At 58.4% G+C, this 12002-nt stretch overlaps 1 protein-coding gene across 1 annotated transcript; it reads right to left on the bottom strand.

Moving 5' to 3' along the window:
- Nucleotides 1-247: 247 nt before the first annotated feature.
- Nucleotides 248-11082, bottom strand: EPHB3 (EPH receptor B3). Its single transcript, XM_012457632.2, has 15 exons — nt 10681-11082; nt 8908-9580; nt 5892-6047; nt 4782-5132; nt 4492-4616; nt 4143-4302; nt 3955-4063; nt 3499-3551; nt 2330-2452; nt 1995-2242; nt 1333-1548; nt 1072-1221; nt 785-978; nt 542-697; nt 248-431 (listed from the first exon to the last, which is right to left on the bottom strand). Exons 1-15 carry the CDS (start codon nt 10735-10737, stop codon nt 323-325), a joined length of 2880 nt encoding a protein of 959 aa, XP_012313055.1. The 5' UTR covers nt 10738-11082; the 3' UTR covers nt 248-322.
- Nucleotides 11083-12002: the final 920 nt, after the last annotated feature.

Here is a 12002-nt window from a genome sequence, read left to right as displayed (position 1 = left end):
CTACCTGACCCTGCCAGGACTTCCAGCATTGAAGAACAGACAAGTGTGAGGTTGTGGGGATCCCCCGCTGGAGAGCAGGAAGGTCTGGGCCCTGAGGGGCTTGGGGAGGGGTCATCACCCCCTCTCCTAATCCATCTTCAATATGAAGAGGTTTGGGGCACTCTTCCTGGGGAGGGAGCACAGGCCTGGAGAAGTCCCAGCTTGGGCCCTTCCCAGCCTTCCATCTTCTGGGCCACAGCCTAAGGCCAGGCATCCAAAAGTCAGTCCAGCCGGCTGCTCGGCATCCCTGCGCGGTCCTCGGGGTCCCCCGTGGGAGCCGGTGTCAGACCTGCACGGGCAGCGTCTGGTTCATCTGCAGCCGCATGTCCTGGATACTGCTCAGGATCTTCTTCTGGTGGCCAGCCAGGGTGACCCCGATGCGGAGCAGGTCTCTGCAGATGAAGCAAAAGCAAGATCAGTCCCTCTCCTCCTGCCCTCAACTCGGGGCCCAGCCCAGGGCCCCCTGCCCTGCCCTGCTCCTCCAAATCTGAGGCATACTTACTCTGCGGTCATCTGGGCCACCAAGTCAAAGGATGCAAACCCTGCACTGACGAAGCTCTCCTTGTACCGCCCCATCTTGATGGCCTCCAGCCAATCACCAACTGTCGTGAAGGTCGTGTAATCTGGGACTGTGCGGTCCAGGAGGGGCTGTGACATGCTATGGGAAGAAGAGAAGGACCTGGTGAGTCTTGAGGGCAGGAGGTAGGGCTACTGGCTGGGTGGGAGCAGAGGCAGAGGTACTGACCCAGACTGAGCGCTGGCAATGACCTTGAGGCTGGCAGCATTGCGGATGAGCTTGTCCAGGGTATTGACAATCTGGGAGAATTTGGGCCTGAGGTTCCTGTCCCGCACCCAGCAGTCCAGCATGAGCTGGTGCAGTGCTGTGGGGCAGTCCATGGGTGGTGGCAGCCGATAGTCCTGCTCCACAGCATTGATGACCTGGGCCAAGGGCAGGCAAAGCCAGAGTGAGCCACCGCTGCCACCCCCAGCCAGCACCCACATGCCCAACCGCTCTGGCTTGGCCCCACTCACATCCTGGTTGCTCATGTCCCAGTAGGGTCGCTCTCCATAGCTCATGACCTCCCACATGACAATTCCGTAGCTCCAGACATCACTAGCAGAAGTGAACTTCCGATAGGCGATGGCCTCCGGGGCCGTCCAGCGGATGGGGATCTTTCCTCCCTGGTGAGAGGGGCACAGGCCCTTCACCCTGTGACTCCGAGCTGCCCCCCAGGCCGGAGCCCCTGCCTGACAGGCCCCGTCCCCAGTCTCCCTCCCAGCGACTTCCTGTACCAGGGAGCTGGTGTAGGTGGGATCGGAGGGGTCATCCTCCAGGAAGCGGGAGAGGCCGAAGTCTGAGACTTTGCAGACCAGGTTGCTGTTGACAAGGATGTTGCGGGCAGCCAGGTCGCGGTGCACATAGTTCATCTCGGACAGGTACTTCATGCCAGCAGCAATGCCCCGCAACATGCCCACCAGCTGGATGACTGTGAACTGCCCATCGTTGAGCTGCAGGCAACAAGCAGGCTCAGGTGTGCCCAATGCCCCATCCTAGCCCATGGCCTGCCCACCTGCCTCCCTCTCCAAGTACTTAGACTATGCAACCATGTCCAGAGTGCCCTGAGGGTAAGTGAGCTGCCCTACTGTGTGTCAAGTATCTCGTAGACAACATCCCAGTGAATCCTCATGAGAACCCACTAGCTCTTAGCACTCCCATTCTACAAGCAGGCAGCTGGGACTCAGAGAGGTTAAGTCACTTGCCTGAGGTCACTACAGGCAGCAAGGAATAGTCAAGATGTGAACTCCCATACTTCTGAAGGCCTGCTATTCCCTGCACGCTGCCACCTCAGTAAATGCTATGGACTTGAATAGGGGCTATCTGACTTGTGTGTGGTGGGGGGTTAGCCCAACCCAACTCTCTGCGGGAGGGAGAGGGCCTGGGCGCTGGCTCTTACCCGGAGGAAGGAGTCCAGGGCACAGTTCTCCATGAACTCAGTGAGGATCATGACTGGCCGGCTTTTGGTGACCACGCCCTCAAGCCGGATTATATTGGGGTGATCAAACTGGCCCATGATGGAGGCCTCGCTTAGGAAGTCCCGCCGCTGCCGCTCAGTGTAGCCCACCTTCAGCGTCTTGATGGCCACAAACACCTCCCGGCGGCCAGGCTGTTTCAGTCGACCCCGGCACACTTCCCCAAACTCCCCTGCAGGGCACAGGGCACAAGCTATGACACACCCCAGTACCCAGCCCGCCCCAGTGTCTCACCTCTGCTGTGCCCCAGGAGACTCACCAGCTCCGATCACCTCCTCAATCTTGACGCAGGAGACGTCGATCTCCTTGGCAAACTCCCGAACGGCCTCATTAGGGTCCTCGTAGGTAAAAGGGTCGATATAAACCTTCATTCCTGGAGCAACTGGAGGGAGAAGAGGTGGGCATGAGAAGATAACAGATCTTCAAGCCAGCCTCTCCCCGAGAAGGGTGCAGCTTCAGCAGCCTCCCCGCTGAGCCCGGCCCCAAATTCCGCGCCCCCTCTCCCCCCGTGTTGCTCCCCTAACCCTCCAGTCCCCGTGAGAACGCCTGGTGATCATAAAGGCTAGACACCTAGGATTCTACTCCTAGTTCTTCTCTCTCATCTCTCAGCACATCCAGACCTCTCAGATTCATCCCTCCCCTGGTTCTCACCGCCCTGACCTTGTCCAGGCCTTCAACACTCAGACTATTGCAATAGCCTCCCAGCTGGGCTCTCTGCCTCTGGACTTTTCCCACCGAGCTATCCTGCATTCCGCTGTCTTCCTAAGACAATCTGTTCATTGTGTTACTCCCCAGCTTGAGAGCCTTTCCAATTACCTATGGTGGAGTCAAGTCCAAACTCTTCTGCCTGCCTTTCACGACCCTCTGCGGGCTGGCGACGACTACCCAGCCTGGCTTCCTAGCAGCTGTCAAACCAGTCTTCTGGCTGCCCCCACAGTTGGGCTCCCTCCCCACCCCGCCCACTACCTTCCAGAGGCTCCTCTGGCCAGGAATGCTCTCCCTCACCTCCCAAAACCCTGCTCATCCCACCTGGCTCAGCTCCAGTCCACCTCCTCCAGGAAGCCTTCCTCTTCTCTAAACTCTCAGTGCCTTTTACAACAGGAGCACCCGGCTCAGCGCTTAATTGTTCTCTAATTGTTTCCTGTGTGGATGTGTATTGTCTTTCCCATAGGACTAACTGCCTCTGGGGGGAGGGGTCAGACCTCCGTCTTCTCTGGGGCCAGCTGGCCGGAGTGGAGTGAGTGGGGGCACATGGTACCCGGAGAGAGACAGGGGTCAGGAAATGGCACTTGACTGGAAGCAGGAGGGGGCATTCAGGGTTTATCTATAAGGAATGAAGTCCCAGGCAGGGAGAAGGGTGTCTGTGAGCCCTGCGAGGGCTGGGAGAGCTTAGGGAGGGTATGGGGGGCGGACGGGGGTCAAACTCACTGTACTGCTGCAGCTTCTCGGTGTACTCCGAGTCCGAGCCGTGCCGCTGCTTCCTGGAGGGGGCAGGGTAGAGGGCAGGCCTGAGACCAGCCCTATGGCTCCCTCGTTCAGGAGACCCTTGGCCTCACAGAAGGGGCAGAGAGGATACAGCGGATGGCCTGGGGCCAAGTGCCACACTTGGTGGTCACAGCAGCCTCTGGCACTCTGGGCAAGGGGCTCAGTGGACTCAGTCCCTAGGAAACCTGCCTGGAGATTCAGGGGATGGGGTGTGGACAAAGGGCAGGATGGGGACACAGGCAGGGACGGGAGAGGGCTTCCCCAGCAACGGCTGGCCCCGGGAGGGCGAAGGCCCTGGGTCTGAGGGAGGTGGTGGCGGCTCATCTCTGTGGCATGAGGGGCTCCAGGGTGTTAAGGGCAGTTCTGGTCAGCCCAGAGAACAACATGGCATTGGAGTACCTGAGGCAGACGATGGCGATGACCACGACGGCCACCACAAAGACAAGGCCAGCTGTCGCGGAGCCCACGATGAGGGGAAGCTGCTCCTGGAGCTGCTGGGCCCCGGAGCCTGGAGACAGAGAAGGGACTGCTGAGTGGAGGGACAGACAGTGAGGGCCATGATGGGGACAGGTGCGGGGGCTGCTAACCTCTCTCACTTGTGGTCTCAAACTCGGCGGGCCGGCTGTACTTTCCGTAGCCAGCGACCGTGCGGGCCCGGACCTGGACCACATAGCGGGCGTCGGGCCGCAGCCCGTCCAGCTGCACGGAGTTCATCTGGCTGGTCACTGTGGAGGCGATGCCCTCACTCTGCAATGCCAGGAGGGAGGGGGCATCCTCAGGTGGGTCCTGAGGCCAACCGGCCCCTGTTCACACCCAGGCCTGCCACATGCCCCCTCCGTACCCAAGGCCTTGCTCCCAAGGGCCCGACACCCTGTGGGGGTAATTTTCTCAGCCCAGCTCAGCCCAAGGCCCCCTCCTGCCCCTTGGGGCTCTGACCTTCTCAAAGTACTTCATCTCATAGTCCAGGATGACTCCGTTGGGCCGCTCCGGGGGCGCCCAGGACAGGGTCAGGCTGCTGCCTGAGCTGCTGTGCAGGCGTAGAGTGGGCACTTCGGATGGGGCTGGGAAGAGCAGGGGGCTCACCAGGGGCTCCCTGGACCCTGGCATCCTTCCCAAAGACCCACTTCCCATGGGACCCCCAGTGGCCCCTTGGCAGGCCCTGGGACACCTCAGCTCCATCCAGGGGAAAGTGAGCCAGGCCCTACCCTCCCGTGTCCCCTCCTCACCAGCCTGGTTGGTGGTGATATTCACAGCCGCAGAGCGGGGCGGCAGAGGGCTCTTCCCCGAGACGCCGTTGACCGCCTGCACCTCAAAGGTGTAGCGTGTGTGGGCCAGCAGATGGCTGACGTGGACCCGGCGCTCTGTCAGGCCCAGCTGCCGAGGCACGAACTCCACGTTGTCGTCACAGCGTGAGCAGGCTGAGGGCCCCCCAGCCCCAGGGCCTCCATGGCACTTCTTGCAGATGACATTGTACAGGAGGTCATCCCGGCCACCCAGGTCCCGGGGCTCACTCCACTCGAGGATCAGTGAGGTTTCGTTCACATTGGAGATCACGCCTCGGGGTGGCGATGGCACGGCTGTGGGGGACACGGAGGAGAAGGTAGTAAGCGCGGGGCTCTAGGACCACCCTTCTGCCCAGAGTTCCTGCACACTCCAACCTGCCTTGCCTCTGCTTTGGTAAGCAGAATAACTTTCCTACATTTCTTCACTAGGCAGACTCCTATTTATCCTTCAAGACCCAACTTGTGATGTCACTTCCTCTTGGAAGCCTTCCTTGATTGATCCTCACCCTACACTCTGCATGTACATAAAAGAATTCCTAGACAACCTTCTAGCCTAGCACTTAGAAGATTATGGTAATTATCTGTTTTTATACCTATTTTGCCCAGCAGGTTTTGAGCTCCTTTAGAACAATGACTATCTTATTCACTCCATACCCTCGACACCCGGCACAACGCCTGGCACACCAAAGGCCAGGGCAGGGACAAGTGGGGCACAAGGCCACGCTCGGGATGTGAGGCCCCCTCCGTGGATAGAGCGAGGCTGGGGAGAGGCATTTCTGTGCAGAGGGAGGGGCGATGCACTAGAGGGCCGCCAACTGCAGGGCAGTTCCTAATCATGGCCGGGAGCCGGGAGGTGCTTAGCAGGTGCTGGCAGACCTGGATTCTGGCTCAGCGGTGGTCACCTCCCAGCTGTGCCATCTTGAGCGCAATATCTAACTTCCCGAGCCTCAGCTGCTCCTCTGGAAAACGGGGCTATTCCTAATGACTGCCTAGGCTTCCCAGGAGGGCCCCCCGGAGGGCAGGCCGGCGGGGGGCGAGGGCGCGTCCACTCACTGGTACAGGCACTGTCCGCGGAGTCCGAGTCTGCGCGGTAGAAGTTATTGTGGCAGGTGCAGATGCTGGCGGCCGGCGAGGTGGTCCGGCTGTTGGGAGGGCAGGGGAGACAGGGCCCCTCTCCCTGCTTTGCCTTGTAGCTCCCAGGGGGACAGGCTGTGGGGGAGAAGAGGATGGATGGGCCTCACCTCCCTTCCCCGCAGACACCGGACCCCCACAGCTCCGTAAGAACCTGGCTTCTCCCCAGCCTAGGCCCTAGCCCCCCCATACTAGACTGTGGGGCAATGCTGGGATGGCTTCACTCCAGCTGCAGCTACAAAAGGCCCTGTTGCCCCATGGAAAGCCCACGTCAGCGGATTCCTCCCGCCCCTGCCCCCTCGCCCCAACCCCGGGGCCTCACGGACGAAGACGTCAGCCCGTCACCTGGACGGCCTGGGCTTGTTGAGGCAGGGAAGACAGAGAAAGGGGGAGGAAGAGGCGGGGATGGGAAGAGACCACCTGTGGGGCCAGCAGCACCCATACGGTTCCCCGTTCCGTGGGGATGCCCTGCCCCTCCCGGAGGCTCCAGGAAGACCATTCTGAGGACCCTAAAGGGCACCCTACAACAGCCAGGAGAGGGGGCCTTGACAGTGAAGCTCTCACCCCACCCACCAGAGCCAGCAGCAGCTCCTTTCTGCCCTTGGGCAGGGATGGGGGTGAGGGCGGGTGAGAGGAGAGAAAGCAGGCAGGAAGACTGGGGTCACCTGGAGTTCAGAGGCCTCGTGTCCACAGGGGGCTCTCCCCAGAGCGAGTCCAGGCCCAGGGCCTGAGCATCCCTAATCCCCAGGGGCCCTCCTGCCATCTGCCCTTGATCCCCAGACGCAGGCTCTGTGGATCTAGGTGGCCGGCTCTGTGGATCTAGGTGGCCGTATCATGCATTCTTCACACTGGAGCATTTGCAAGTCAAAGGGGGCACTAGTAATGGCTGAGTTCGGAAAACGGGTAGACACCAAGACCCTCGGTGGCCACCACCTCTCCAGATGACTGCCTCTGGCACGGGCACCACCGGGGAGAATGTCCAGTGCCGGGGCTTGCCCTTTTCTGGGGTTTCATCTCCCCTGACCAAGGTGATATTCCATCCTAGCTCTTTTGAGCCAGCGGGGGAGGGGGCAGAGGCCAGGCCAGCCTGGTTGCTATGGGAACCAGCATGCATTTCCTGCCAGGGACCTGCAGAGTGTTAGCCCCTCTTCAGGCTGTCAGGCTCATCACCCCACCCCCTTTCTCCACTTAACAAGAGGAAATCTCAGGACAGGTTCCCATCGAGAAGTGGAGAGGGCCCGGAATGGCACCGTTCACCTTCCCATGAGAACACTGGGCCTCGCAGCCAGCCTCATGCTGCCAAGCCCTCACGCCTAGGGTGCGGTAAGGGCCATCGCCTACCCCTCAGCGCTGCGGGCTGCGAGCCCCAGGGAAGAGAATCGGGCAGAGGAAGTGAAAGACAAGGCCCTCAGCACACCATCCTGCGTAAGGCACAGGAGGAGGCTTCGTGCCAGCTTCCACATTCCCAGCTACGAGGCCTGGGTTCAGAGCCTCTCCAAGACTCAGTTTCCTTATTGGCGAAACAGGGAGATGACAGGAATCTACCTCACGGGGAGTGGTGAGGCTCCGTGAGAGACCCCTAGGTGGACAGTTTTGACACCTGACAAGCCTAGTAAGGAAGTCTTGGCAAGCCATCAGAGGCAGGCGGATCACCTGAGGTCGGGAGTTCGAGACCAGCCTGACCAACGTGAAGAAACCCCATCTCTACTAAAAATACAAAATTAGCCGGGTGGTGGCACATGCCTGTAGTCCCAGCTACTATGAAGGCCGAGGTAGGAGAATCACTTGAACCCAGGAGGCGGAGGTTGCAGTGAGCCCAGATCGTGCCATTGCACTCCAGCCTGGGTAACAGAGCGAAACTCCATCTCAAAAATAATCATAATCATAATCATAATGGCAGAACACCCCGGCACCCATGGATCCCAGGGCTCTGGAGACTCAAGGCCAACACTGAGCTGGTGGCTGTGCTCCCATGTGGCAGACACTGTTCTAAGGGCAAAGCGCTGCTCACGTGAGCCTCACTACAACCCTATGAAGGAACCTCACTATCGTCCTCATCTTGCACGTGAGGAAACCGAGGTTCAAACAGTTAAGTAACTTGCCCAGGGCCGGGCGCGGTGGCTCATGCTTGTAATCCCAGCACTTTGGGAGACCAAGGCAGGTGGATTACTTTAGATCAGGAGTTTGAGACAGCCTGACCGACATGGTGAAACCCCGTCTCTACTAAAAATACAAAATTAGCCGGATGTGGTGGTGCACACCTATAATCCCAGCTACTCAGGAGGCTGAGGCAGGAGAATCACTTGAACCTGGGAAGTGGAGGTTGTGGTGAGCCGAGATCATGCCACCGCACTCCAGCCTGGGCAACAAGAGTGAACCTCCATCTCAAAAAAAAAATAGTAACTTGTCCAAGGTCACGTAAGTGGTAAGTGACAGTCAGGACTGGACTTCAGTACTGGGCCCTAACCACGGGGCGATTTATATACTGCCTCCCAAGGGGCAGAGGAGAGCCCAGGTTTTGTAAAAGGCCATGCACTAGGTGCCCACAGCCCCCGTGCCCTCAGCCCTGGGGCTGACCTACCACTTCCAGGGTGAAGCACAGACTCAAAGCAGGACTAAGCGGGCATCTCTGCTGGCCTCCTGAGCCTCTGACTGGGCCCTCCAGTTGCCTGCTTGCCGAAGATTCTCCATGCCTCTCTTCCTCTGTCTTTCCTTTCATTTTTTCTTTTCTTATCCTTGTGTCTCTCTGCATTTTCTCTCTCATCTCCCTCTTTGCACCCCATTCTCTGCATCTGATCCCCACTCTTCCATTTCCTGCCTCTACTGCAGAGCTGCTGCCAGACCTCCTGGTCAGAGAGCAAGCAGGGACTGGGGCACGGCAGGTAGCTATGGCCCAGGCCCTCCCCACAACCCTTTCCCCAGGCCGGTCCCCACTCACGGCGGCACTGGGACTCCTTGGCAGCTGGCTCATGGCCGGTGGCACAGGTGCAGGCACCCACGGGCACCATCCACTCCCCGTCGCCGTTGCAGTAGAGCTTGAGTGGCACCGACACCTCCACGGCGTTAGGGATGCAGGTGCCAGGAGCAATGACCAGCGAGGTGGGCTCCGCCCCAGTGAGGGTCTCGGGGAAGAGTGCGAAGCCTGCGGTGGTGGATGCACACTTCTTGTAGAAGGCGCGCACGGAGATGAGCGACATGCAGGCGCCCTGGTCTTGGAAGGCCAGGTAGAAGCCAGCCTTGGAAAGTGGCCCAAAGCTGCGCACCTTGGTGTTGACACGGCCGGCGTCGAGGCGCGAGAAGCTCTCATCAGGCGCGATGGTGTCCACTTTCACGTAGGGGTTCTCCATCCAGAAGGGGGAGGAGGCGGAGGCCACATCGCTGTCGGCCTCGTAGTAGAAGAGGTTGAAGGTCTCCTTGCAGGAGCCGGGGATGTTGGGGATGCTGTTGCAGTCGCGCACCGTGAACTTGAGCTCCACGTAGACCCGCTGCACGTCCCGCCGCCAGATGAACCCCGTGCGGAGCCAGTTGTTCTGGCTTGACTCACGCACATTACACACCTGGTACGTGCGGATGGGATTCATGCCCTCATCGTAGCCACTCACCTCTTCCCACTGTGCAGGAATCAATGAAAAAGACAGAGCGTGAAGCCGGCGTGCGCCCAGTGCTTCCCCCGTGCCCAGATCTGCTCTATTTACTTCACGGGGATGCTTCTACGGTGTAGTGGCTGAGCATACAGCCTACATGGGTTCAAATTCCAGCGCTCTGCTTGCTGTGTGATTATGGGTAAGTCAGTTAATCTCCATGTGCCTCAGTTTCCCCATCTGTAATGTGGGGAGAATAAAGCTGTGTAAGGAATAGACTTTAACTGAATAAAGCATTTAGGATGGGACTAGGAACATTAGCTATATTTGTGATCTTTATGCCTCAGTTTCATCACCTGTAAAATGGGGCCTAATGAAACTGAACGAGGCTGTGAGGAATTAAATCAGGCTGATAAACGTAACAGGCTTGTAACAGCGCAAGCACTTCTTGGACACTGGCTGTCACTGTTAGCATCGCATTTAATCTTCACAACAACTCCACGAGGAGCCGCATCTGTTGTCCTGATGTTTAGAGATGGGAAAGCCAAGGCTCACAGAGGGAGTTGTGCCCAAGGTCACAGTCAGTCCGGGTGACTGCAGGGCCTGTGATGCCATCCTACTCCAGGGTTCTAGGGCTTAGAGGAGCCATGAAGGCCATCTAGGGAGGTTAATTCGAATATCTGAGAGACGTCCAGACTGCAGGAATTTAACAGTCAAGGAGTGGTGGTCCAGAGGGGTAAACGGCCTTGCCTAAGGTCACACAGCAGGTTAGAGATCTGGAACGAAGGTTTACAAGCCAATGCTCTCTCCAGGGACCCAGGGCGGAGGGAGATGGTGGGGATGGACACGCAGAGGGCTGTCAGAAGGAGAGGGAGTGGGGGCTGGGAGGCACAGGCAGATGGAGGAGAGGAGTGAGAGGCAGAAACGCCCACAGAGAAGGACCTCGAGGTGCTTCAGAGGTTGACAAGTGAGGAGGATGGGGACGGCAAAGGAAGTGAGGGTGACGGGCAGAGGGCACAGAGCAGAGGCAGCTCTTCTCCAGGCCCTGGTGAGGTGAGGGGCATGGAGGCTGGAAGTGGGGGGCAGCCTAATGGCAACCAGCGCTCAGGAGAATGACGGGAAAGTCTCACCCCAGTTTCTGGATGAGATGTCCACGCCAACTCAGACGTCACCCATTTTGTGTCCATGAGGGTCTCTGGGGAGATAACGGAGAAAAAGGTCAGGGACTAATCTCAGGAGGAGGAGAAAGAAGAGATCGCAGCCAGGCGCGGTGGCTCACGCCTGTAATCCCAGCACTTTGGGAGGCTGAGGTGGGTGGATCACTTGAGGTTAGGAGTTCGAGACCAGCCTGACCAATATGTTGAAACCCCATCTCTACTAAAAATACAAAATTTAGCCGGGTGTGGTGGCACACGCCTGTAATCCCATCTACTCAGGAAGCTGAGGCAGGAGAATCACTTGAACCCAGGAGGCGGAGGTTGCAGTAAGCTGAGATTGCACTACTGCACTCCAACTTGGGCAACTAGAGTGAAACTCCATCTAAAAAAAAAAAAAAAAAAGAAAAAAGAGATCACCAAGGAAAAGAATTCCCACCAGGCTCCACTCTGCACAAGTCCCCAAAGCCCCCCCGTTTCCCCACTACCCAAGAGGAGACCCTGCAGCCATCCCAGAGATGTCACAGCCCCAAAGATGTCAGGTCGGGCAGTTAGGGGTGGGTGACCTGACCCCAGGCCTGGGTTAATGAGGCGGGAACAGAGGCCGGTCCACACACCTACAGGCTCTGCTAATCTCCACACAAAGGGGCCGGCAGGGCCTTTATCCTGGAACAAAGGGCTGTGTGCTTCAGACCCTGGCCCTGGCCTCCCCCGACTCCATTCTCAACAAAGGCCCAGGCCCACACTCGGCCCAGGGGAAGGGGAGGGCACTGACGGGCCAGAGCCAGCTCCCACCCAGCCACCTACAGGTGATGATGGGGCAGGGATGCGCTGTGAGGGTGGAGAGGGAACCACCAAAGCCCCAAACCAGCTCCTAGTTCAGTTCTTCCTGTAATCCTTGGAACAAGGTACTGATGATGTGTCCCTTTTACAGAAGAGAACACCAATGCCCGGACAAAGAAAGTACGCTCCTTAAAGTAAAGTGGCTAGGACTTGGGGTGAGGCGACAAGGGTGGCTCAGATTCAGGTCTGACTCTATAATTAATTCCTTGCACTCTGACTGCAATATGGCCCTCTGAAAAGGAGGGATGAAAGAAAGCCTAGAAAACTGCCTATCATTTAAGACCCAACAGAGCTGTTGCCTCCTCCAGGAAGGCTTCCTTGAACCTCCAAGCCAGGGTAAGATGCATCAGGGGCCAGGGGCTTTTTCAGAGTGCCTGTCCTATGTTCTGAGCTGGTTTCTTGTCTGTTTCACCTTGCTTGGTCACAGGAGGAACCCATTAATGTTTCTGACATAC

Source organism: Aotus nancymaae, unplaced genomic scaffold (assembly GCF_030222135.1).
Source record: "Aotus nancymaae isolate 86718 unplaced genomic scaffold, 86718_ANA_hifiasm-v0.15.2.pri h1tg000067l, whole genome shotgun sequence".
NCBI classification, from domain to species: Eukaryota; Metazoa; Chordata; class Mammalia; order Primates; family Aotidae; genus Aotus; species Aotus nancymaae.
The sequence above is the reverse complement of the archived record's forward strand: the minus strand, read 5'-3'. Positions and strand labels throughout refer to the sequence as shown.

Bases quoted from the DNA above. Each gene is read 5' to 3' on its own strand.
- EPHB3 (XM_012457632.2), bottom strand. From the start codon at position 10,737: ATGGACACAAAATGGGTGACGTCTGAGTTGGCGTGGACATCTCATCCA. The intron at 9,581-10,680 runs GTGAGACTTTCC...ATTCCTGCACAG, and splicing joins CATCTCATCCAGAAACTGGG to TGGGAAGAGGTGAGTGGCTA. The intron at 2,453-3,498 runs GTGAGTTTGACC...TTCTCCCTCCAG, and splicing joins CGAGAAGCTGCAGCAGTACA to TTGCTCCAGGAATGAAGGTT.